This window comes from Lampris incognitus, chromosome 15 (assembly GCF_029633865.1).
Source record: "Lampris incognitus isolate fLamInc1 chromosome 15, fLamInc1.hap2, whole genome shotgun sequence".
In the NCBI taxonomy this organism is placed as follows: Eukaryota; Metazoa; Chordata; class Actinopteri; order Lampriformes; family Lampridae; genus Lampris; species Lampris incognitus.
Window position 1 is genome coordinate 45,929,486 of NC_079225.1, and position 22,698 is coordinate 45,952,183.

General features: G+C 41.3%; 1 protein-coding gene across 3 annotated transcripts in view; it reads right to left on the reverse strand.

Annotated features, from left to right (window-relative positions):
* The window catches only part of col12a1b (collagen, type XII, alpha 1b), a 153,053-nt gene that overhangs the window by 58,889 nt on the left and 71,466 nt on the right, over positions 1-22,698 (reverse strand). For all 3 annotated transcript variants that reach the window (XM_056294898.1, XM_056294895.1, XM_056294896.1), the window contains 11 exons: positions 20,309-20,438; positions 18,199-18,338; positions 17,632-17,761; positions 9,416-9,555; positions 8,576-8,705; positions 4,617-4,756; positions 4,067-4,196; positions 3,460-3,599; positions 2,977-3,106; positions 2,551-2,690; positions 1,074-1,203 (listed from right to left, as the gene is read on the reverse strand). In XM_056294898.1, the coding sequence (XP_056150873.1) occupies positions 1,074-1,203; positions 2,551-2,690; positions 2,977-3,106; positions 3,460-3,599; positions 4,067-4,196; positions 4,617-4,756; positions 8,576-8,705; positions 9,416-9,555; positions 17,632-17,761; positions 18,199-18,338; positions 20,309-20,438 (1,480 nt within the window). The remainder of the gene's footprint in view (positions 1-1,073; positions 1,204-2,550; positions 2,691-2,976; positions 3,107-3,459; positions 3,600-4,066; positions 4,197-4,616; positions 4,757-8,575; positions 8,706-9,415; positions 9,556-17,631; positions 17,762-18,198; positions 18,339-20,308; positions 20,439-22,698) is intronic.

Here is a 22,698-nt window from a genome sequence, read left to right on the forward strand (position 1 = left end):
GGTGAGGGTTGGAACGAAGATTGACTGGTAAATTGAGAGCTTTGCCTTGCAGCTCAGCTCCCTCTTCACCACAACGGTCTGGTACAACATCCGCATTACTGCTGATGCTGCACCAATCCGCCTGTCAATCTCCCGCTCCATCCTACCCTGACTCGTGAACAAGACCCCGAGATACTTGAACTCCTTCACTTAAGGCAACAACTCATCCCCAACCTGGAGGGAGCAAGCCACCATTTTCCAGTAGAGAGACATGGCTTCAGACTTGGAGGTGCTGACTCTCATCCCGGCCATTTCCCACTCAGCTGTAAACCGTCCCAGTGCATGCCAGAGGTCGCGTTCTGATGAAGCCTACAAAACCACATCATCTGCGAAGAGCAGAGATGCAATTCTGAGGTTCCCAAAATGGGCACACTCCTCACCTTGGCTACACCTTGAGATTCTGTCCATGAACATCACAAACAGAATTGGAGACAAGGGACAACCTTGGCGGAGTCCAACACCCACCGAAAACGAGGACCGGATGGCTTGTAGCAACTGCCCCGGTACCCCATACTCCTGCAGTAACCCCCGCAGAGTGCCCCGGGGTACACAGTCATAAGCCTTCTCCAAGTCCACAAAATACATGTAGACTGGCTGGTCAAACTCTCATGCCTCACTCAGCACCTCCGCAACGGTAAAGAGTTGGTCCGTTATTCCACGGCCAGGACGGAATCCACATTGTTCCTCCTGAATCTGAGGTTCGACAATCGGTCGGTGCCTCCTTTCCAGCACCTTATTATTAATAATAATACTAATAATAAACTTTATTTATATTGCACCTTTCTAAATAACGTTACACAGTGCCTAAAAATGACTGACTGTTGAATAAGTTTCTTAAATGAGTACAAACAATCAAAAGAGAACATTACTAAGTAAAGAATAGAAGAACTCAGCTTAGGGGGAAAGTGTTTTAATTCCATTTGTGTTTTCTTACTTTATGGTGTCCATGGACTAGATTGAACTGTGGAGTCTGAACCACTACCTTCCTGTACAAGATCCTTGTGGACACCATTTTGACAGACGGCGTTACTCACTGGTCTTTCCCTTGTCGGACAGGCTTGGTCCATCTCCCTCAGCATACACAGGAACTACAGTGACGGTGTAGAGTGTATCTGGTAGAAGCTTCTCCAGGACGGTTTTAGTTGTGCTCTCTGACACTTGCTCCTACAAATGGTGAAACGCATGACAGCAATGAAAAACTGCAATGAAATATTGGACATGGAAGGATGGGTGGTGGGGTGGTGGTGGGTGAGTGGCTATGCGTGGCAGCAGGTGGGGGTGGATGGAGGGGAAAAGATGAATGTCTAATTCAGCGATTAAAAAGAAGAGTATATTGTAAAAACTGCATAGTAGATCATTGTATTGAAGATTGAAACCCAGCAGGTCATTGTGGCTGGGTTATTTCCATTTTAACACAATAGGGAAACCTCATGGGGGCTACAGATGTCTGTTTTTGTCAAAACGTTTTCTGTTCTAGCTCATCAAGTGGAGCATGAATTTTCCCCTTTGCCAACTTAGTGACACTGTTGAATTACTCTGGTAGAGCTGTAAGAATATATACAGATTCTGTTTCCTTCCTCATTTGAAAAGCAACATGAAACTGTGATGAACGTTTAAAAATCTGTTTAAATCCCTGAAAAACTCCACAGTGGAGTATATTTTGACAGACTATCTGATTGAGGGTGAACAGGCCAATTCCAAACAAACAAATCAACTTTTTTTTTTTGTTAAGTCAAAGCAGCCAACCCATCAGAAAGCTGTGGTACAGTTGTTTTTACATGGTCATTCACACTGTATTAGCTTCTAACCAGCCTGAACTGCTTTACGCCTGTTACAGAGCTGACATCTTGCTCTCATGGCCTCTGATCAGTGGGCTTAACACATAGAAACCCACTCTGCCCTCAGATACAGTAAGCTCAACACAATCAACCCCTGCCAACATGGCGTGCAATGAAGTGGTATCCAGTTTCCTGAAGGAATTTGCAAGCTTTTGTGTAGCAGTTGCATGCGGGGATTATACTGTCAGCAAGCGTGACATCACTGAGTCATCACTCAGGGGGTCCATCTATTCAATTTGTTGTTTCTCTTTTAAGTGAGAGGTTTTACTAAGACCCCTTTTTTCTGTCATTAACCCACCTGTGCTTCAGCAAAACCTCCCCTTCATTTTATCATTTCAATATGTGCACATTAAAGATGAAGGTTTTTCTTGTTAGCCAGGTATGTTGGCACACATAAGGATTTTGGCTTGGTGGGATTCTCAACACATTGATATTAACAAAGACATGAACAAAAGGATACACAACACTCGAAAGAAGATAAAAAGTACCTAAAAAATAGAGTGAGACAGTATCTAGGTACTGAAGAATATATAAGTAGAGTAGTAAAGTATGTAAAGGTATTAGAGAATGATAGCTATAGGTAATAGCAGACAACAAAAAAGGCAAGAGCAACAAACAGTGGCAGCCACCTTGGATTGACTAAAACTAAAGCAAGCTGAAAAGAGAGCCATACCACAATCTCCAGTCCTCCGTTGGTGGGGATGTAAATGACTTTGTAGCCCTGCACGTTACCATCGGCCGGGTCCCAGGTGACTGTCAGAGTTGTGATGGTTGGGTTCTTCACCTGCAAGCTGCTTACACCACCCAAAGGCACTAGGGTTGGGGAAAGGATTCATGAGTGTGAAGTTAAACCAATATACTATATTGGTTTAATATACTATACTACTACTATATACTTTCAACTTTTTTACATGTTTTAGTGACACTGAGTGACCTTATTATTTTTGACTATATAATGAGCTCAAATTCCCAGAATACCAGCACTGACTAATAGCAAGGAGTGCAAGGGTCAAAGCTAATAGTACTACCTTGATATTACTGATATCACTGTATTGTTTGAACTCAAATGTATACAGAGTTGGTTTCCATTGTAACTTACATGTGACCCCGTTCTCCGATTGTCGTTTGCCCTCCCTGACAGGATACACAGGTAGCACAGAAACAGTGTACGGTGTGTCAGGCTGCAAGTTCCTCAGAACAATGGAGGTGGTATCTGCAGGAACTTGTTCCTGTTCACACAGATTGAAAAATAAATGTCATTCAGAGTTTTCATCACAGATCCCACTCATTGTTTGATTCTCTGTACATATACGGCTTATGGCATATGTGGCCATGTATCAACAAGCACCCTCTAAATGTATTAAAGCATTTTTGTCTGCTGTTTGCGCAATATGGCCATCCGTGAAGCAGCAGAAAAGGGTAAACATTTCTGCTCAGGGGTATTTTGGGAGTACCCTGCAAAGTACCCCTTTACTGCTGTTTTTAGTTGGGCTCAAACAAGGAATTGGTCATTTACTAGACCGACAACCCTTCCATCTTGTCACCTGCCCTGACAGTTGTGGATGGATTAGAAGGGCCTCACCATCTCCTCTAAGCCACCGGCGACGGGCACGAAGAAGACCTTGTACAGACGAACAGCTCCGTCAGCCGGGTCCCAGTTCACCTTCAGAGAGGTCATGGTGGGGTCAGTCACTCTCAGATTCTTCACCCCTCCCAACGGCCCTGGGAAAGAGGAGAGGTCACTGATGTACACATATAGAATCACTTCTTCACAAGACAAAACTATCACTGGTTATAATCTATACTTTTTTTATCATTTTAGAAATAATTATTGTAGTATTGTCATTAAGGAGACTGTTACCCTCTATTTTTCTATTCTTTATTTTGTCTTTTGATTTTACTTTTATACTTTACACTTATCTTTAAGGTTTTTTTTTTTTACTTTCTCTTTTAAATGTCACTACAATATTTGAAACTTGTGAGTAAATCCGATGTGAATTTAAAAAAACAAATTGTTGCTGGCAGTAATGACAACCAAGAAGTTCAAAAACATGGGTGTCACTCTGGTTTATTTCCATAGCAAACTACAGACAAGTCTACAACCAAACAGGTTTATTTTTTACTTGACAGCCCTATCCTAAAGCAGATGACTTAGCTTTTAACTTGATGATATATTCATCTGATCTTACTTGTCTTTCCATTATCAGACATTGTCTTGCCGTCTCCCTCAGCATAGATTGGTACCAACGAGACAGTGTAGATTGTATCTGGCTGGAGGCCTCTCAGTTGAGTATTGGTAGCGGTCCCAGACACTTGTTCCTAAGGAGACCAACAAAGGAATTATGTACACTGACAACTGCTGCCAAAGCCCTTGACCAGAGGAATTTAAAAAAACCTAGAACTGAAAATTATATGAGCCCACAGTTCATAGGAGAGGGTACACAGATGTATGCAAAATCACAAGTCAGTAACCCAGTGCTCCAATGGAGCTGCTGGTTACCAGCAGTATAATACCTTTGGTTATACTGGGCAACTCCCAGGTGTGGGAGTATGTGAATGCAAACCAAAGTGCTGTTGGAAAAGGAATACGTGTGCTCAGCAGAGATTCACATGAAAAGTTCAAAGTAAAGAAGAAAAAAAAACAAACACAGATTGAAAGACATTAGTAAAAGATTGAGTATGGGCTATAGTAGATGTTGACTAGATTGTAATCCAACAGTAATCTAGTGGCTGTCCTACCATGCCCTCAGCTCCTCCGTCGGCAGGCACATATACCACTTTGTACCCTGTCACTTTCCCCTCAGCGGGCTCCCAGCGCACGTTGAGTGTGGTCATGGTAGGATTCAGCACCTGCAGGTTCTTCACTCTACCCAGAGGCTCTGAGGGAACAGCAGACATGGTGTAAAGATGTAGATAAACAAAAGACATTTGTTTGCATGACCTGTGCAACATTGAGACCCACAGGAGTCTTTGTCAGCTCCTCAAACAGAGAACTGTTCTATCTGCCAAGTGAAATCCTGAGTTATTTAGTGTCCTTCAACTGAAGACCCTGACCCTGGTAGCAGGACACAAATTCACTTTAAAAACCGACGAGGTCCTCCATGAGCTTCTTCCAAGTCATCAAAGCTATGTAGGCTTAAACTGAGGCATCCATTTTCTAAAAGCAAATTTTGTTATATTGTAGGTTAGGTTATTATGGGTTATATTATAGGTTTGAGCTGGGCAAGACTTCAATATTATAGTGTTTCATCTTTCAATGGTATTGTATGAAAATGAAATTTAGATATTGTCATGCTGTGAATCGTGATATGGGACTTTATTGTCTACATCAATGATACACGCATCTATAACCTATAATTTCTCCCAAAATGAGGGTGTGAAATATTTGAGGGAGTGTTATTTATAAACTAGTTTTGGTTTGATATAATACTTTACATTATCAACAGTTTGTGTGATGAGCCTCAGGTGGGTATTTAAACATGGTATTTTTAGATATGGAAGTAGATATCATTTATTATATCTTATCTAAAATTCCCTTTGATCATCGTAATATTTTTCATTTTCTGTTTCTTCTGTGCAGACGGTATGGCTTTTAAAGTTACATGTGGATGGTGGTTCATTAGCTACTCTGCTGTAAAACAGACACAAAGGCGTGAAAGAAGAAATCGTTTGATGATGGTTTGATGCATGCTCAGAATCCAGGTAAAGAAATCCCAAAAAGTTGAATCAGTTTATCTGGACACAACGTTTAGTGGCAGAAACGTTTCACCACTCATCTAAGTGACTTTGTCATTCTCAGCTGACTGCAGGTATCCTCAACCTTATAAACATTGCATAACAACTGAAACCAACACAGTTGCGTCACAACCACAACCAGTGATCAGTTTCATAAGCAAATTGCCGTGACCATTACTTACAGTTAAAATGGCCATGTGTACTATTCACAGAGGATTGGAGAATAGTTGCAATTCACAGCATTGTAAGATGGTAACAGATGTACTCTTAGCCCCTCTCCTCAGCTCAGAGATGGTCGTTCCCTCTTCAATAGATGGCCTCTTTGATTTCATTGGTAAACCACTATCGCCTGTCTTGAAGGACACTGATAAAGAATATTTGGTCTTGTTCCCTCATCTCTCAAAACAGCTGCAATAACTCCCAATACTCAAGAAACCTGGTGCAGACCCCAACAATTGGAATAATTTTCACCCAATCTCAAATTTACCATTTCTTCCTAAAACACTTTAAAGAACAGTCGCATCTCAGGTACGTGCTCACTTGACTCGCAACAATTTGTTTGAACAATTCCAGTCTGGTTTTCGCTCCACACACAGTACAGAGACAGCCTTGGTGAAAACCACTAACGACCTGTTGATGGCAGCTGACTCTGGGCTCCTAACCATACTTGTTCTTCTCGATCTGAGTGCAGCCTTTGATAACATCTTCCTAGAGAGATTCGCTTCCATTGGAATAACTGGCACCCGCCTTGACTGGTTTAGATCATATCTCTCTGGCCGCACTCAGTTTGTCCAACTTGAAAATTTGAGATCACAGTCCTTCCCTGTTACCACCGGTGTTCTCCGGGGCTCTGTATTGGGACCCCTCCTATTTATTATTTACCTATTACCTCTTGGCCACATTTTCAGGAAATTTGGCATTCAAGTTCACTGCTACGCAGCTGACCCCAGCTTTATCTGTCCACCGAGCCCACCTCCCACTTCCCTTTCTGACCGCATACTAGAAATTAAATTCTAGTTTTCATACCACTTCCTCGAACTTAATAGTGATAAAATCGAGGTCCTCCTAGTAGGCACTAAATCTACTTTGGCTAAACCTGATAGTTCTTCTCTGACTATTGACAATTCTATAGTTCCTCCATCGCCTCAGGTTAAGAGTCTGGGTGTCATCCTGGACAGCACACTATCTTTTGAAGCTCACATCAACAATGTTACTCGGTCTGCATACTTCCACCCACGCAATATTAATCGACGTCGCCCGTCACTTACACCTAACAGCACCACCATACTCTTCACATCCTGGTTACATCCCGTATTGACTACTGGAATTCTCTCCTCTTTGGTCTTCCCCTCAAGTGTCTTCATAAACTTCAGTTGGTCCAGAATTCAGCTGCCCGTATCATTACCAGAACTCCTTGCATAGATCATATCGTTCCTGTTCTTCAGCAACTCCATTGGCTCCCTGTTAATACCATATCGACTTCAAGATCCTGCTCCTCACCTTTAAGGCCCTTAATAACCTAGCTCCTTCATATCTTTCCAAACTCCTTCATATCCACATGCCCTCCCGCACTCTCAGACCCTCTTCTGCTCTCCAACTCACTCCACCATCGGCCCGCTTGACTACCATGGGGTCTAGAGCCTTCACTCATTCTGCCCCCCGCCTATGGAACTCTCTCCCACAAGACATTCACAACATTGACTCTCTTTCAGCCTTCAAATCCCATCTCAAAACGCACCTTTTCAACTGGCATATTCAGTCTGATCCACGCTTCATTGAGTTTTGTGCAGATGATGATTTTACACTTACCTGTTGTGTTAACTTTTTATTGTCTACCCTGCTTTGTTCTGACTTTATGCTTTCTGATAGAGTGCTTCCTGTTTTTCAACTGTGTTCTGTAAGGTGTCCTTCAGTGCTCTGAAAGGCGCCCACAAATGTATTATTGTTGTTATTATTATTATTATTATTATATAACTCAAAGATTAAGAAAAATGCATCAAAATGTTTTGGATTTAAGTTGGCATGGCTGTGGTGGGACCGGTACACTAATGCATCAATTGTGACATTGGCCAGCAGTAAAAAGATTTTGGGTTGACGCTATGAATTTCTTAAATTCTGCTTTATGTGTAACTATTCCAATAAGCCCTATAGTATGTTTACTGGGCAGTAAGGTAGATGGAATTAATTTTCAAACGATAACACAGTTGACTGGACTAGCATGTCTCTCGGTGAAGAGGACAATAATAATCCACTGGAGGAAACCCAATGGTTACAGTTTGGAGAACTGGCACAAGGAATATCTGGACTTGTTCTCAATGTTCTCAAAAATTGGATAATGGACCCGAAGGTCCTTGGACTTCCATTAGATCATTCTTGAACACACCACATCTCATCTGGATATACGTTCTTCTTTTGTTGCTCCCTAAAATATGTTAAATCTAAGTTGAAATAATATGGAAATGATGTTTGTGTTGAAGTGACATGGAATTGATACTGTTGTCAGTTGGTAATATAAGTTTAAACCTTCAGTTGAGACTAGGTTTGCTCTGCAATCTCTGTCCTCGGGTATTTTCAAGAAGGTGGTGACTCTGTGTGGGGTCCCCAGGCTAGTGCCCCCTCCTGGCTACCCCCCCCCCTTTTTTTTGGTGTCTTTTTGGTCTTATTTTGGTACTTATATGTATGTAAGTATATATATATATATATATATATATCGTTTTTTTTCCGAAACCGTCAATGGTGTTGTGAGTGCTCAACTAATGAGGAAAGAATCCCAGAAGTGGGATTCTTTGTGGAAACACATTAGCAGCTGATGAGTGCGAGACGCACGAAACAGGCCTGTACTGCAATGTATTAAAATCTTTTTTCCTGTATCTGTGTTGATATATATATATATATATAAATTTGAATTAAAAAAAAGAAAAAGAAAAAATAAAAGAAAAAATATTCATCTGATCTGATCTTACTTGTCTTTCCGTTCTCAGACATCGTCTTGCCGTCTCCCTCAGCATAGACTGGTACCAATGAGACAGTGTAGAGTGTATCCGGCTGGAGGCCTTTCAGCATAGTATTGGTGGTGGTCCCAGACACTTGCTCCTAAAGAGACCAACAAAGGAATTATGTAATCTGACAACTGCTGCCAAAGCCCTTGACCAGAGGAATAAAAAAAAAGAAAAACTATCCATTATCCAAACCGTTTATCCTGCTCTCAGGGTCGTGGGGATGCTGGAGCCTATCCCAGCAGTCATTGGGCGGCAGGCGAGGAGACACCCTGGACAGGCCGCCAGGCCATCACAGGGCCAACACACTCACATACATACACACACACACACACACACACACACACACACACACACACACACACACACACACATTCATACCTAAGGACAATTTAGTATGGCCGATTCACCTGACCTACATGTCTTTGGACTGTGGGAGGAAACCGGAGCACCCGGAGGAACCCCACGCAGCCACAGGGAGAACATACAAACTCCACACAGAGGAAGTACACAGATGTATGCAAAATCACAAGTCAGTGACCCAGTGCTCCAGTGGAGCTGCTGGTTACCAGCAGTAGAATATCTTTGGTCATACTTTGCAACTCCCAGGTATGGGAGTATGTGAATGTGAAGTGCTGTTTGAAAAGGAACATGTGTGCTCAGCAGACCATCACATGACAAGTTTAATTAAAAAAAAAAAAGATAGACACTGAAACACATCAGTAAAAGACATTGACCGTGGCCTATAGTACATGCTGACTCGACTGCCATCTGACAGTAATCTAATGGTTGTCCTACGAGTCCTACCTTACTCTCAGCTCCTCCGGCGGCAGGCACATATAGCACTTTGTACCCCGTCACTTTCCCCTCGGCGGGCTCCCAGCGCACATTGAGTGTGGTCATGGTGGGATTCAGCACCTGCAGTTTCCTCACTCCACCCAAAGGCTCTGAGGGAACAGCAGACATGGTGTAAAGATGTAGATAAAACAAAAGACATTTGTTTGCATGACCTGTGCAACATCGAGGCCCACAGGAGTCTTTGTCAGCTCCTCAACAGAGAATTGTTCAATCCGCAAAGTGAAGTCCTGAGTTATTTAGTCTTACAAATGAAAACCACTTCTGACCCTGATCGCACGACACAAATTCCCTTTAAAAGCCAACGAGGACCTCCATGAGCTTCTTCTAAGTCATCAAAGCTGTATGTGGGTTCAACTGAGGTATATTTTTTCCACAAAAAAACCCCAAAAGACTGCCCACCCTACTGGTGGGGCGGTAGGGGGCAGTCTTCCCTCTGGTCTTAATAAAAAGAAAACAAATATCAAATTCCAGTGACAGGGACACTGTTCTAGGAGATGGCGTCCTTTGGATTTGGATGAGATGTTAAACCAAGGTCCTGACTCACTGTGGTCATTAAAGATCCAATGGCACTTATCGCAAAGAATAGGTGGTTGCCCAGTGTCCTGGCAAAATTCCCAACCTGGCTGTCTCCATCTGGCCACCTAATCATCCCCCCCATGTAATTGGCTCAATTATTCCTCCCTCTCCACCTCAAGCTGATGTGTGGTGAGTGTTCTGGCGAAAAATGGCTGCCGTGCATCACCCACGTGGGTGCTACACATTGGTGGTGGTTGAAGTGAGTTACCCCCTTCAATGTGAAGTGCTTTGGGTGTCTATAAAAGTGCTATTTAAATGTAATGATCATTACAAAAGCAAATTTTGTTATATTGTAGGTTAGGTTATTATGGGTTATATTATAGATTTGAGCTGGGCAAGAATTCAATATTACGGTGTTTCATCTTTCAATGGTATTGTATAAAAATGAAATTTAGATATTGTCACGTTGTGAATCAAGATACAGGACTTTACTGTCTAAATCAATGATACAAGCATCTATAACCTATAATTTCTCCCAAAATGAGGATGTGAAATATTTGAGGGAGTATTATTTATAAACTAGTTTTGGTTTGATATAATACTTTACATTACCAAACATTTTGTGTGATGAGCCTCAGTTGGGTATTTAAACATGGTATTTTTAGATATGAAAGTATATATTATTAATTATATCTTATCATCTAAAATTCCCTTTGATCATCGTAATATTTTTCATATTTCTGTACAGATGGTATGGCTTTTATTTATTTATTTTTACTTTTTTTTATTAGGCTTTATTTTAAAGATACATGTGCCCACTGGACACAAAACACACTAAAAAAAACAAAAGCAAAATCAGGGGTGAAAAAACAAAACAACCACAAGGGGAGGATCCATCTCTTAAATGAACAACAAATCATCGACGTATACATGTATATAGATACATACATATGCACACATACATACATATCTGCACAAACCTGTATAAAAATATTTACGCCTTTATAAAATCAGGTCTTATAGTTGACATGATTAAGCCATTTTGACCAGTTCTCATCTAAGATGTAAATTTGAGTTTTCAGTTTAAATGTCATTCTCTCCATTGTGAATATCTTGTACACTAAGTCAATCCACTTATTTATGGTTGCTGTGACTTTCCTACGCCATTTTCTGGTCAAGGCCTTTTTGCAAGCCACTAACAACACCCTAACATGTATTTATCACTCTTTGCATAGTGGAGCTCTTCCAGATCATCAAGGTACATGGTTTTAAAATTAAAATTGATCTCCATCTTAAAACACTGCCTCCAGAACACCATGAGCATTTCTCCAAAATGGAGCCACAGAGGGACAACTCCAGAAAATGTGAAAGTGGTTTGCCAATGCGCTTCCACGGGACCTCCAGCAAACAGCCTGATTTCAGTAGTTAGTCTTCTGCACTGGAGTACAGAAGAATCGAGTCACATTCTTCCAGCTGAATTCTCTCCAGGAGGGAGAGCTTGTCATTAACCATTGCTGTCTGCACATCCTGTCCCATTCTTCCAGTGTTATTGTGAAATTACCCTCTGCTTCCCATTTTGCTTTAATATTCAGGGTATGGTCTCCTTTTACATTTTGAAGGGCAGAATATAATTTACATTTTTTTTTGGTAAGTAGCGTCTTTTTAGGCTTTTTGAAAAATATCAAGGATGTCCTACGGTACGGCTTTTAAAGTTATATGTGGAGGGTAATTCATTAGCTACTCTGCTGTAAAACAGACAAAGGTGTAAAAGAAGAAAGTTTGATGATGGTCTGATGCATGCTCAAGAATCTTGGTAAGGAAATCCCAGAAAGTTGAATCAGTTCATCTGGACACAAGGTTTAGTGGGAGAAACGTTTCACCACTCATCTAAGTGACAATGTCTTTCTCAACTTACTGCATGTATCCCCAACCTTATAAACACTGCAGTTGCATAACGACCAAAACCAACACAGCTGCGTCACAACCGCAACCAGCGATTGGTTTCATATGCAAATTGCTGTGACCATTAATTAAAGTTAAAATGGCCACTTGTAATACTCGCAGAGGATTGGGAAATAGTTGCAATCACAACACTGTAAGATGGTGACAGATGTACACTTAGCCCCTCCCCTCAGTTCAGAGATGGTCGTTCCCTCTTTAAATAGACAGCCTCTTTGACTCCAGTGGTAAATCACTGGTGCCTGTGTTGAAGGACACTGATAAAGAATATTTGGAAAGAATATTTGCAGACTTAATCTCTGAGACAGAGATTAAATCTGCAAATAAAGCACTCATTGCTGGTAAAGCATCAGGGGAGGATGGTTTTACTAATGAATTTTATAAATGTTTCCAGGACACACTGTCCCCCTTACTAAATGTACTGCACAATAATATTATTGATAATCAATCAATGCCCAGCAGCATGCGCTCTGCTGTGATTTCTGTGTTACCAAAATCAGGTAAAGACCACCTATACATGAATAACTACCATTCTCTCACCCTCTTCTAAACCAACTAATTGCCTGCTTGACCCTTTTTGAGCAAAACTTTTTAAAGACCTCTGGCCTTTCCTGGGACCTACAACACTAGACATTGTTAATTTATCACTTACTACTGGAACTGTTCCCAGCAGTTTTAAAAAAGATGTGATCAAACCTCTACTTAAGAAACCGCACCTCGACCCAGGGTCTCTTAATAACTATCGACCAGTCTCTAATCTTCCATTCTGTTCTAAAGTACTAGGGAGTTGTGTATCAACGACTTTCAACCCATATAGAAGAAAACTATCTATATGAACCTTTACAATCAGCTTTTCGGGCCTGTCACTCCGCTGAAACTGCTCTGACCATAGTGGTGAATGATCTTCTACTACCTATGGACTCTGATTCCACCTCTGTACTCCTACGACTGGACCTCAGTGCAGCCTTTGACACCATTGATCACTGTATACTATTAGACAGAATTAAATGTAATTTTGGTGTCTCTGGCTTAGCTCTCTCTTGGCTTAAATTCTACTTATCTGGAAGAATACATTGTGTCTAATATAATAATCCATCCATCCATTATCCAAACCGCGTATCCTGCTCTCAGAGTCGTGGAGATATACATCAAAATTCTCTGACGTTAAATATGGCATACCTCAGGGCACAGTTCTTGGCCTTCTACTTTTCTCTCTTTATATTTCATCTCTTGGCCAAATTATACACAGTCTCATCTCATCTCATCATCAGCCGCTTCTCCAGGGTTGGGTCACGGTAGCAGCAAGCTAAGTAAGGCACCCTAGACATCCCTCTCCCCAGCAACACCCTCCAGCTCCTTCTGAGGGATCCCAAGGCATTCCCAGTCCAGATTGGACATGTAGTCCCTCCAGCGAGTTCTGGGTCTACGCTGGGGTCTCCTCCCAGTTGGACATGTCCAGAAAACCTCCAAAAGAAGGCGCCCAGGAGGCATCCTAATCAGATGCCCGAAACACCTCAACTGGCTCCTTTCGACACGAAGGAGCAGCGGCTCTACTCCGAGCTCCCTCTGGATGTCCAAGCTCCTCACCCTATCTCTAAGGCTGAGCCCAGACACCCTGCGGAGGAAACTCATGACGATAGGTAAGGGTTGGAATGAAGATGACTGGTAAATTGAGAGCTTTGCCTTCTGGCTCAGCTCCCTCTTCTCCACAACAGTCCGGTACAACGTCTGCATTACTGCTGATGCTGCACCAATCCGCCTGTCAATCTCCCACTCCATCCTACGCAGTCATGGAATAAATTTCCATTGCTATAAAGACGATACTCAGCTGTATGTGCCTATAAGGGCTGATGATTGTACTCAATGACTGATTTAGAGGCCTGCTTGGCTGCTGTGAAAAATTGGCTGGTTGTTCGCCCTGCTAGACACAGACACCAGTTTGATCAAGTAACAATGACAATCGACAACTCTGTGATTTAAAAAAAATGTGGTAGCCAAAAATGTTGATGTTACGTTTGATTCCAGCCTTTCCCCTTTGATGAGCACATTAAAGAAATCACCATGACTGCCTTTTTTCACTTACGTAACATAACTAAAATTTGGTCTTTCCTGTCCATGGCTGATGCAGAGACTCTAATACATGCATTTGTTTCATCCAGACTTGATTACTGTAATGTTCTGTCTTCAGGTCTGCCATGTTAGTACTTCAGGTGGTTCAAAATGCTGCGGCTAGAATCCTAACTAAAACTAGAAAAATTGACCATATTACACCAGTTCTTGTCGGCCATCATTGGTTTCCTATCCATGTTAGATCAGACTTCAAGGTCAAGGTGCTTCTGTTGATTTATAAAGTCCTAAATGGGCTTGCCCAATCATACCGGTCTGATCTCCTTAAACCATACATTCCATCTCGAGCTCTCCACTCACAAAATACAGGGCTCCTGTGGACCCAAAGTTAAAAAGAAGTCAGCTGATGGCAGGGTCTTTTCCTATCAGGCCCTCTTCTAGTGGAATAACCTGCCTGCTGCCATCAGACAATCACAGCCTGTTGAGTCCTTTAATCCAATCTTAAAACTCATCTTTTTGCCTTAATCTACAATTAGTTGACTTTGAATTGAGTACTTCACGGCCTGTACTGCATGGTGAGTTGGTTTTGTCTCAGTGAATTTACCAAGCACTGTTCTACTGAAGAAATTGTAGAGTGTAGATTATTGACTATTGCAAATTGTTCTTTTCTCTCACATCTTTTCTCTCTCTGAATGATGTCTTCTCCTTTCTCTTCTGTGTATGTGAATGGTGTGATGTGAGTCTCCCCTGTGTGCATGTGCAGTCTCTCCTCCTACCAGGTCTCCATAGTGATGGTGGTTGCCATCTGAACACTGCTTGGCATCCTCCTCATCACATTTTTTTAATATATCTTATAAATCCATATCCTGTTTCAATGTTGTATCCTTCTCTCACTCTGATGTGTGACTACTGTTTTTTCTTGTCTCTTCTCCCATATATGTGAATGGTGTGATATGAGTCTCCCCTGTGTGCATGTGTAGTCTGTCCTTCTGCCAGGTCTACATGGTGATGGTGGTCACGTGGCTCAGGTCTTAAGGATGTTCCGGTGGCATCTGGACACTGCTTGGTGTCCTCCTCATCATATATTTCATTATAATTGTTATCCTCTTTCAATGTTGTATTCTGTAAATTGTGTAAACACAACATCCATTGCACATCTGTCCATCTTGGGCGAGAGATCCCTCCTCTGTTGCTCTCCCTGAGGTTTCTTCCTATTTTTTCTCCCTGTTGAAGGTTTTTTTTTTTTAGGGAGTTGTTCCTTATCCGATGCAAGGGTCTAAGGCCAGGATGTTGTATTGCTGTAAAGCCAACTGAGGCAAATCTGTAATTTGTGATAATGAGCTATACAAATAAAATTGACTTGACTTGACTCTCAGTCGGCTGAATAACGATTATTATAAGATTTTTACAAAGATGCTTCAATGTCCCTCAAAAAAGCGATTCTGGGGTGCCCTGTGGCTCACCTGGTAGAGTGCGTACCACATAAGTCTGAGTCCTTACTGCAGCAGCCTGGGCTCGAATCTGGCCTGGGCCCTTTGCTGCATGTCATCCCCTCTCCCTCCCCTGCCTTTTCCTGTCTCTCATGACTATCGCTATCTAATAAAGGCAGAAAATGCCAAAAAAAAAAAAGAGGGGGGGTGATTCCTTCTTTAATTCACATAGATCAAGTGGGTTTCATTGCTGGCCGTCTTGCCTCCAATAACATGAGAAGACTTTTTCGTGTCATGCTAAGAGCTACGTCACTTCAGCATCCAGTTGTAGCAATATCGATGGATGATGAAAAAGTGAAAAGTGTTTGACAGGATAGAATGGTCCTCTTTATTTCATACACTAACAAAATTTAGTTGTGGTCCAACTTCTCTTCATTGGATTAAGGCTCTTTATCATAAACCAACTTCATGTGTCAAAACTAATGGTATGATATCATCCCCCTTCCAGCTTTTCAGGTCTACCAGACAGGGTTGTCCAGCTTCTCCATTTATTTTCATCCTAGCACATGAACCTTTACCCTGTGTCATCGGAACCAATCCAAACATAACCAGTATCAGCCTTTTTGGGCATGATTTTAAAGCAAATCTTTATGCGGATGACATTCTTTTAACATTATCCCATCCAAGTGACTCAGTCCCACACATGCCCAAGACATTGTGAAGAAGGTACTTGGGGGTAGTTAGAACAAAAAATCCTAGCTGAAAATAAAGCTGAAAATAACAAGTATATTTCTCTATTCTCCCTCTGGTATTTCCTGAATTGTAGTAAAAATATTGATAATCCTTTGATCCTCCATTCATGTGAGATAGCTAAAGAACTTCAGAGAGGTTTTAGTATTTCTGGCCTATCCCTCCCTACAGGTCCAATTTGGATGAACCCCTTATTTACTGGTGGAGAGAAACCTATAGTCAACAAAGTATTGCAGCAAAATTATATTATTACACTCAGCCAATTGATAGTTTATGGAAATATTGTTGATTTCAATGAACTGAGAAGGCAATACAAATTGAAAGACTAATTTTTTCCAATATATACAGCTTAAAATCATATGACTAAGGGCATTATCCTAAGTCATAAATTTGTTGAGAAGAAATTGTTGGAGGGAGTCAATGGTAAAGGAACGGTTTCTAAATTGTATTAATTATTATCCCACACCACTTGTGACTGTTACAACCATTAAGTCACAGTGGGAGAAAGATAGAGGTATCTCTCACTACAGATCAATGAGAAAAGATTTTGCGAAATTCAAATTATTTATCAAATCGTGTGAGGTACAAAGTTATCCAGTTAAAAAATTATTAAGGTCATATATATATATATATATATATATATATATATATATATGACCTTAATTATTTTATATATAACACTACAAAGATTATGAAGAATGCATCAAAATGTTTTGGATTTAAGTTGGCATGGCTGTGGTGGGATAGGTACACTAATGCATCAATTGTGTCACTGCCAAGCAATAAAAAGATTTTAGGTTGATGTTATGAATTTCTTAAATTCTACTTCATGTGTAACTATTCCAATAAACCCTACAGTGTGTTTACTGGGCAGTAAGGTAGATGGAATTAATTCTCAAATGGTAAAACAGTTGATTGGACTAGCATGTCTCTCGGTGAACAGGACAATAAAATCCACTGGAGGAAACCCAACGGTTACAGTTTGGAGAACTGGCTCAAGGAATATCTGGACTTGTTCTCAATGGAACAAGCAGCCGCAACTTTTCAGAAACTGGATAGTGGATTTGAAGGTCCTTGGACTTCCATTAGATCATTCTTGAACACACCACATCTCATCTAGATATACATTCTTGTAGAGGTTTGTTCATAGTTTGTTGTGTTCTAAAATATGTTAAATCTAAGCTGAAATAATATGGAAATGATATTTGTCTTGAAATGACATGGAATTGATAATATGCCCAACTGTTTGCACTCTCTGCTCTGGGGTATTTTCAGGATGGTGGTGACCTTGTGTGGGATCCCCAGGCTAGTGCCCTCCTCCTCACTACCCCCCCTTTTTTGTCTTCTTTGTCTTTTTTTGGTATGTATGCGTACGTAAGTACGTATGTATAAAAATTTTCATAAAAAAAAAATAGAGAAAAAAAAATATTCATCTGATCTTACTTGTCTTTCCGTTCTCAGACGTCGGCTTGCCGTCTCCCTCAGCATAGACTGGTACTAACGAGACGGTGTAGAGTGTATCCGGCTGCAGGCCTTTCAGCATAGTATTGGTAGTGGTCCCAGACACTTGTTCCTAAAGAGACCAACAAAGGAATTATGTACACTGACAACTGCTGCCAAAGCCCTTGACCAGAGGAATAAAAAAGAAAAGAAAAATTGGAATTGAAAATTATATATGAGCCCACAGTTCATAGGAGAGGGTACGCAGATGTATGCAAAATCACAAATCAGTGACCCAATGCTCCAGTGGAGCTGCTGATTGCCAGGAGTAGAATACCTTTAGTTATACTGGGCAACTCCCAAGTGTGGGAGTATGTGAATGCAGACCAAAGTGCTGTTTGAAAAGGAATATGTGTGCTCAGCAGAGATTCACATGAAAAGTTAAAAGTAAAGAAAAAAAACTGACATTGAAACACATCAGTAAAAGACACTGACCGTGGTCAATGTATTTTACTGATGTGTACATGCTGACTAGATTGCCATCCAACAGTAATCTAATGGTTGTCCTACCACGCTCTCAGCTCCTCCGGCGGCAGGCACATATACCACTTTGTAACCAGTGACTTTCCCATCGGCAGGCTCCCAGCGCACGTTGAGTGTGGTCATGGTGGGATTCAGCACCTGCAGGGTCCCCACTCCACCCAGAGGCTCTGAGGGAACAGCAGACATGGTGTCAAGATGTAGATAAAACAACGACATTTGTTTGCATGACCTGTGCAACATTGAGGCCCACAGGAGTTTTTGTCAGCTCCTCAGCAGAGAATTGTTCCATCCGCAAAGTGAAGTTCCGAGTTATTTAGTGTCTTCCAATTGAAAACCACTTTTGACACTGATAGAAGCACACAAATTCACTTTAAAAACCAACGAGGGCATCCAGGTGGCGTAGCGGTCTATTTCGCTGCCTACCAACACGGGTTCGGTAGTTCGAATCCCCGTATTACCTTCGGCTTGGTCGGGCATCTGTACAGACACAATTGGCTGTGTCTGTGGATGGGAAGCCAGATGTAGATATGTGTCCTGGTTGCTGCACTAGCGCCTCCCCTGGTCGGTCCGGGTGCCTGTTCAGGGGGGAGGGGGAACTGGAGGGAATAGCATGATTCTCCCACGTACTACATCCCCTTGGTGAAACTCCTCACTGTCAAGTGAAAAGAAGCAGCTGGCGACTCCACATGTATCAGAGGAGACATGTGGTAGTCTGCAGCCCTCCCCGGATCAGCAGAGGGGTGGAGCAGCTACTGGGATGACTCGGAAGAGTGGGATAATTGGCCAAGTACAATTGGGGTGAAGAAAAAAAAGGGAAGGGGGTCCAAAAATAAACAACGAGGACCTCCATGAGCTTCTTCCACGTCATCAAGCCATGCAGGCTTCAATTGAGGTATGTTTTTCTCTCAAAGCAAACTTTGTTATATTAAAGGCTCGGTTATTATAAGTTATAATTATAGGTTTAAGCTGGGCAATAATTCACAATGTTATGGTTTTTCGTCTTTCAATGGTATTGTATCAAAATAAAATTTAGATATTGTTGTGTCCTGAATCGTGATATGGGATGTTGTTGCTTAAATTACAAGAATCTATTACCTTTGATTTCTCCCAAAATGAGAGTGTGAAATATTTGAAGGACTACTATTTGAAAATTAGTTTTGGTTTGATATTATAATTTACATTACCAAACAGTTTGAGTGATGAGCCTCAGTTGGGTATTTAAACATGGTATTTTTAGGGAAGGAAGTTGATATCATTAATCTTATCTATCATCTAAAATTTCCTTTGATTATCGTGATATTTTTCATATGGCCCAGCATCAATCAATCAATTTCATTTTTCTGTCTATTCCAAAAATATATTTTAGATACTAAACTACTGAGTAGCCTACAAAATTGGTAATCATGTTTGTCTTAAGAGTTTCCTCCACTGATTAAGCCTGTTGTTACTTAAATATGGAAGAATCTTTCTCTTGTCATCAGCATCCTTTGTTGATGTGTCACAGTGTGGTATGCCAGCTGCACAGCAGAGAACAGGAAGGACTTGGCCCGGGTGGTAAAGACAGCACACATGATTGTGGGAGCTGTGCTCCCGGACCTGGATGCTGTGTATGCTGGCCGCCTACAGAGGAAAGCCAGCAACATCAGCAAAGACAAAACACACCCAGGTCACTGTCTGTTTGTTCCCTTGCCATCAGGGAAAAGATACCACACCATCAAAACCCGGATTAACAGGCTGAGGAACAGCTTCTTCCCCAGAGCTGTAGCCCCCCCCCCCCACACACACACACACACATACCTGCCTATAGCTGCTAAGGACTAACTGGTACTAAAGCAGCTGCAATATGGACAACTATGTGCAATAATCCCACACACTAATTTGAGCTTTAAAAGCTGCTGCTATCTTTTATTGTCTCATCCTAATTTTTGCTACCTCACTTATGTTTACTACCTCACTTGTTTATCCTAAATGTTGTTTGTTCTTGTTTTTATCTTGTTTTTTAATCATTTACCTTGTCTAGTGCTGCTGGTCTGAGAGTCACCAAACAAGATTTTGTTGTGTGTACACAATGACAACAAAGTATCTTCTCTTGTGTTAGTCTCCAGCTACTCATGGAATTTTACGTGTCATCACTTACTGGTTGTCCCTTGTCCAGAGATGTCTCTGGTTTCACCGCTGGGATAAACTGCTGCCACAGTAACAGAGTAAGCAGTCTCAGGATTCAGCTTCTGAAGGACAACGCTGTTCTTCTTTGCTCCAACCTGTGTCTGTTCGTAGGAGACATGTCAACAATTAGTCTCAAGTCTTGGACAAGATGGAGGGCTCCCTCCACTAAGCGAGAGGGCAGTTAATCAGGGTGCAATGGCACTGGGTTGACATGTTTATGGTTTTGGTGGTAAAGGCTGGACCACAGATATGACATCCGACAAGCCTGATGTGCACTAACTGTGACATCTGGCCAGAGCAAAACTGAATGAACAAATCCATCCAAACACGACAACACAAGTGTAAGAGCAAAACGTAATAACCAAAACCCAGATAAAAATGAGTCAGTGATTATAAATGGAAATGTGAGATAAGTTAAAATAAATACAAATGGAGGACTCAGAAAATGGCACTTATTTTCCAGTTCAAAAGATTTTGATTTCAGAAATGGAAATATCCATTATGTGATATTCATTGATACAATAAAAATACAGGCGACTTCAACCTCATTCATTTGATCTTTTGCTTGGCATTAGTGTTCAGATACATAATAACTTGAATGATTTTCCAAATTGCACTTTAAAGTTCAAGTCAGCTCTTGTTTTTGAAGACTGTCACTGCTTTCAAATGATGGATGTCTCAGTTATTAAAGAAAGCTCTTCATCCTCCATGACATCCGAGTCAGATACCACGTTTAACACGAGGCGAAAACGTACAATCTGTCAAATACACCATTCATTCAGGAGCGCAGGCTAAGGGAGGGAAATAAAATTTATTTAATCACCTTCATCTTTAAAAAGCAAAGAAAGCAGCAACTATATTGCTCTAAATCTGTAATCACTTATCCTCCCTCCCATCCAAGTCTTCCACTGACAGGAGAGTAGAATTACGAAGAGCAATAATTCAGCCACAGTCACTTAGCTTTTTCACAGGACCATGCCACAAAACACTTTCTCCGTTTCCTCACAAACAGCCGTCTTTGAGAGGGAATCTAAGTAAGCCATTGGGAAGCTCAAGGCCAACAATTTTTGCAATCTATAGTGGAACAGATACTATCCTGTAAACACATGCTCAACACACGTAAACATTGTGCATGTGGAGGCTTGCAGATAGATGAAGGAATATGCAACCTTATGTGAACATTTAGTTACATTTAGGCAAACCGTATTCATCTCTGACACAGAATCCTTTTATTATTATTATTATTATTATTATTATTAGATGATGAAGAAATTTGCTTTTCACCGCTTTGTCCCCTGTCCAAAAAACTGCTACTGACATGCCCTTGGGCAGAGCACTTAGTCCCCAAACTGCAGCAGTGGAGCTGCTTGTTGGCCAGCAGTAGAAGACTGTTTGTACTGGTCAGCTCCCAGTGACCAACAGTAGAAGACAGTGGTCATACTGGTCAGCTCCCAGTGACCAACAGTAGAAGACTACGGTTGTACCGGGCAGGTACCGGGTTTCATCCTAGAAGGCAGCATGTTCAGCCAACTTTCCCAGGAATAAACAATTGTTTAAAAAAATGATAATAACAAAGTGGTCTATTTAACAAACCAACAATGCCTGCATTATTATTGTTAAAGATGATGTCAGTTTCAAGCCCCGGGATACTCATCTTCCCACAAATACCCTGTCGGATGAAATGAATTATGGTAAAACAGCAAAACTGCGGATGAAAACACGCCACCAGATGTCTGCAGGATGTTCTGAGCATGTTTTTATATACATGATATGTTTTGAGGGGGATCAGAAATGCATTAACATGATTTGTGGCTCTGACATCACGACTCATTTCTGACACTGTTTAGGATGACTGTCATAACATCTCAAGACACACAATAAAATTTGCAACCCACCGAAATTCCTCTCACAGGACCCACAGTTTCCTTAAGATAGTTTCGAGTCATCCTCACACTAATCACTATTAAGTAATCTCACTGGAATGTGGGCTTGGCAGCTAAATGCAGGCCTCTTTTTAAAGTACACTAATGATGCTTACGACACTGCCATAAACCAAATGTCCAAATAATGTGAAGGAACGCAGAACAAAATGGCTAGAAAATTCTCTCCCAGAGCACTGGCGCTGTTGTAGTTCATTTTTGGTTGTGGATATCCTATGTGTATCAGTATTCAGTGATCTCACATGACAATCTCCCAGTTCACTGACTTCTTACCCAGTTTCGCTTAATCTCCCTATGGAACGTCATCAAAATTTCCGCTTATCTTTTCCTTTGATATGCCATATTAAATTACGTTGTTTCAGACTTCCATTTTTTAATTTCCCCAAGAGGAAGATGACTTTAAATCAAAGTGGACCGACTC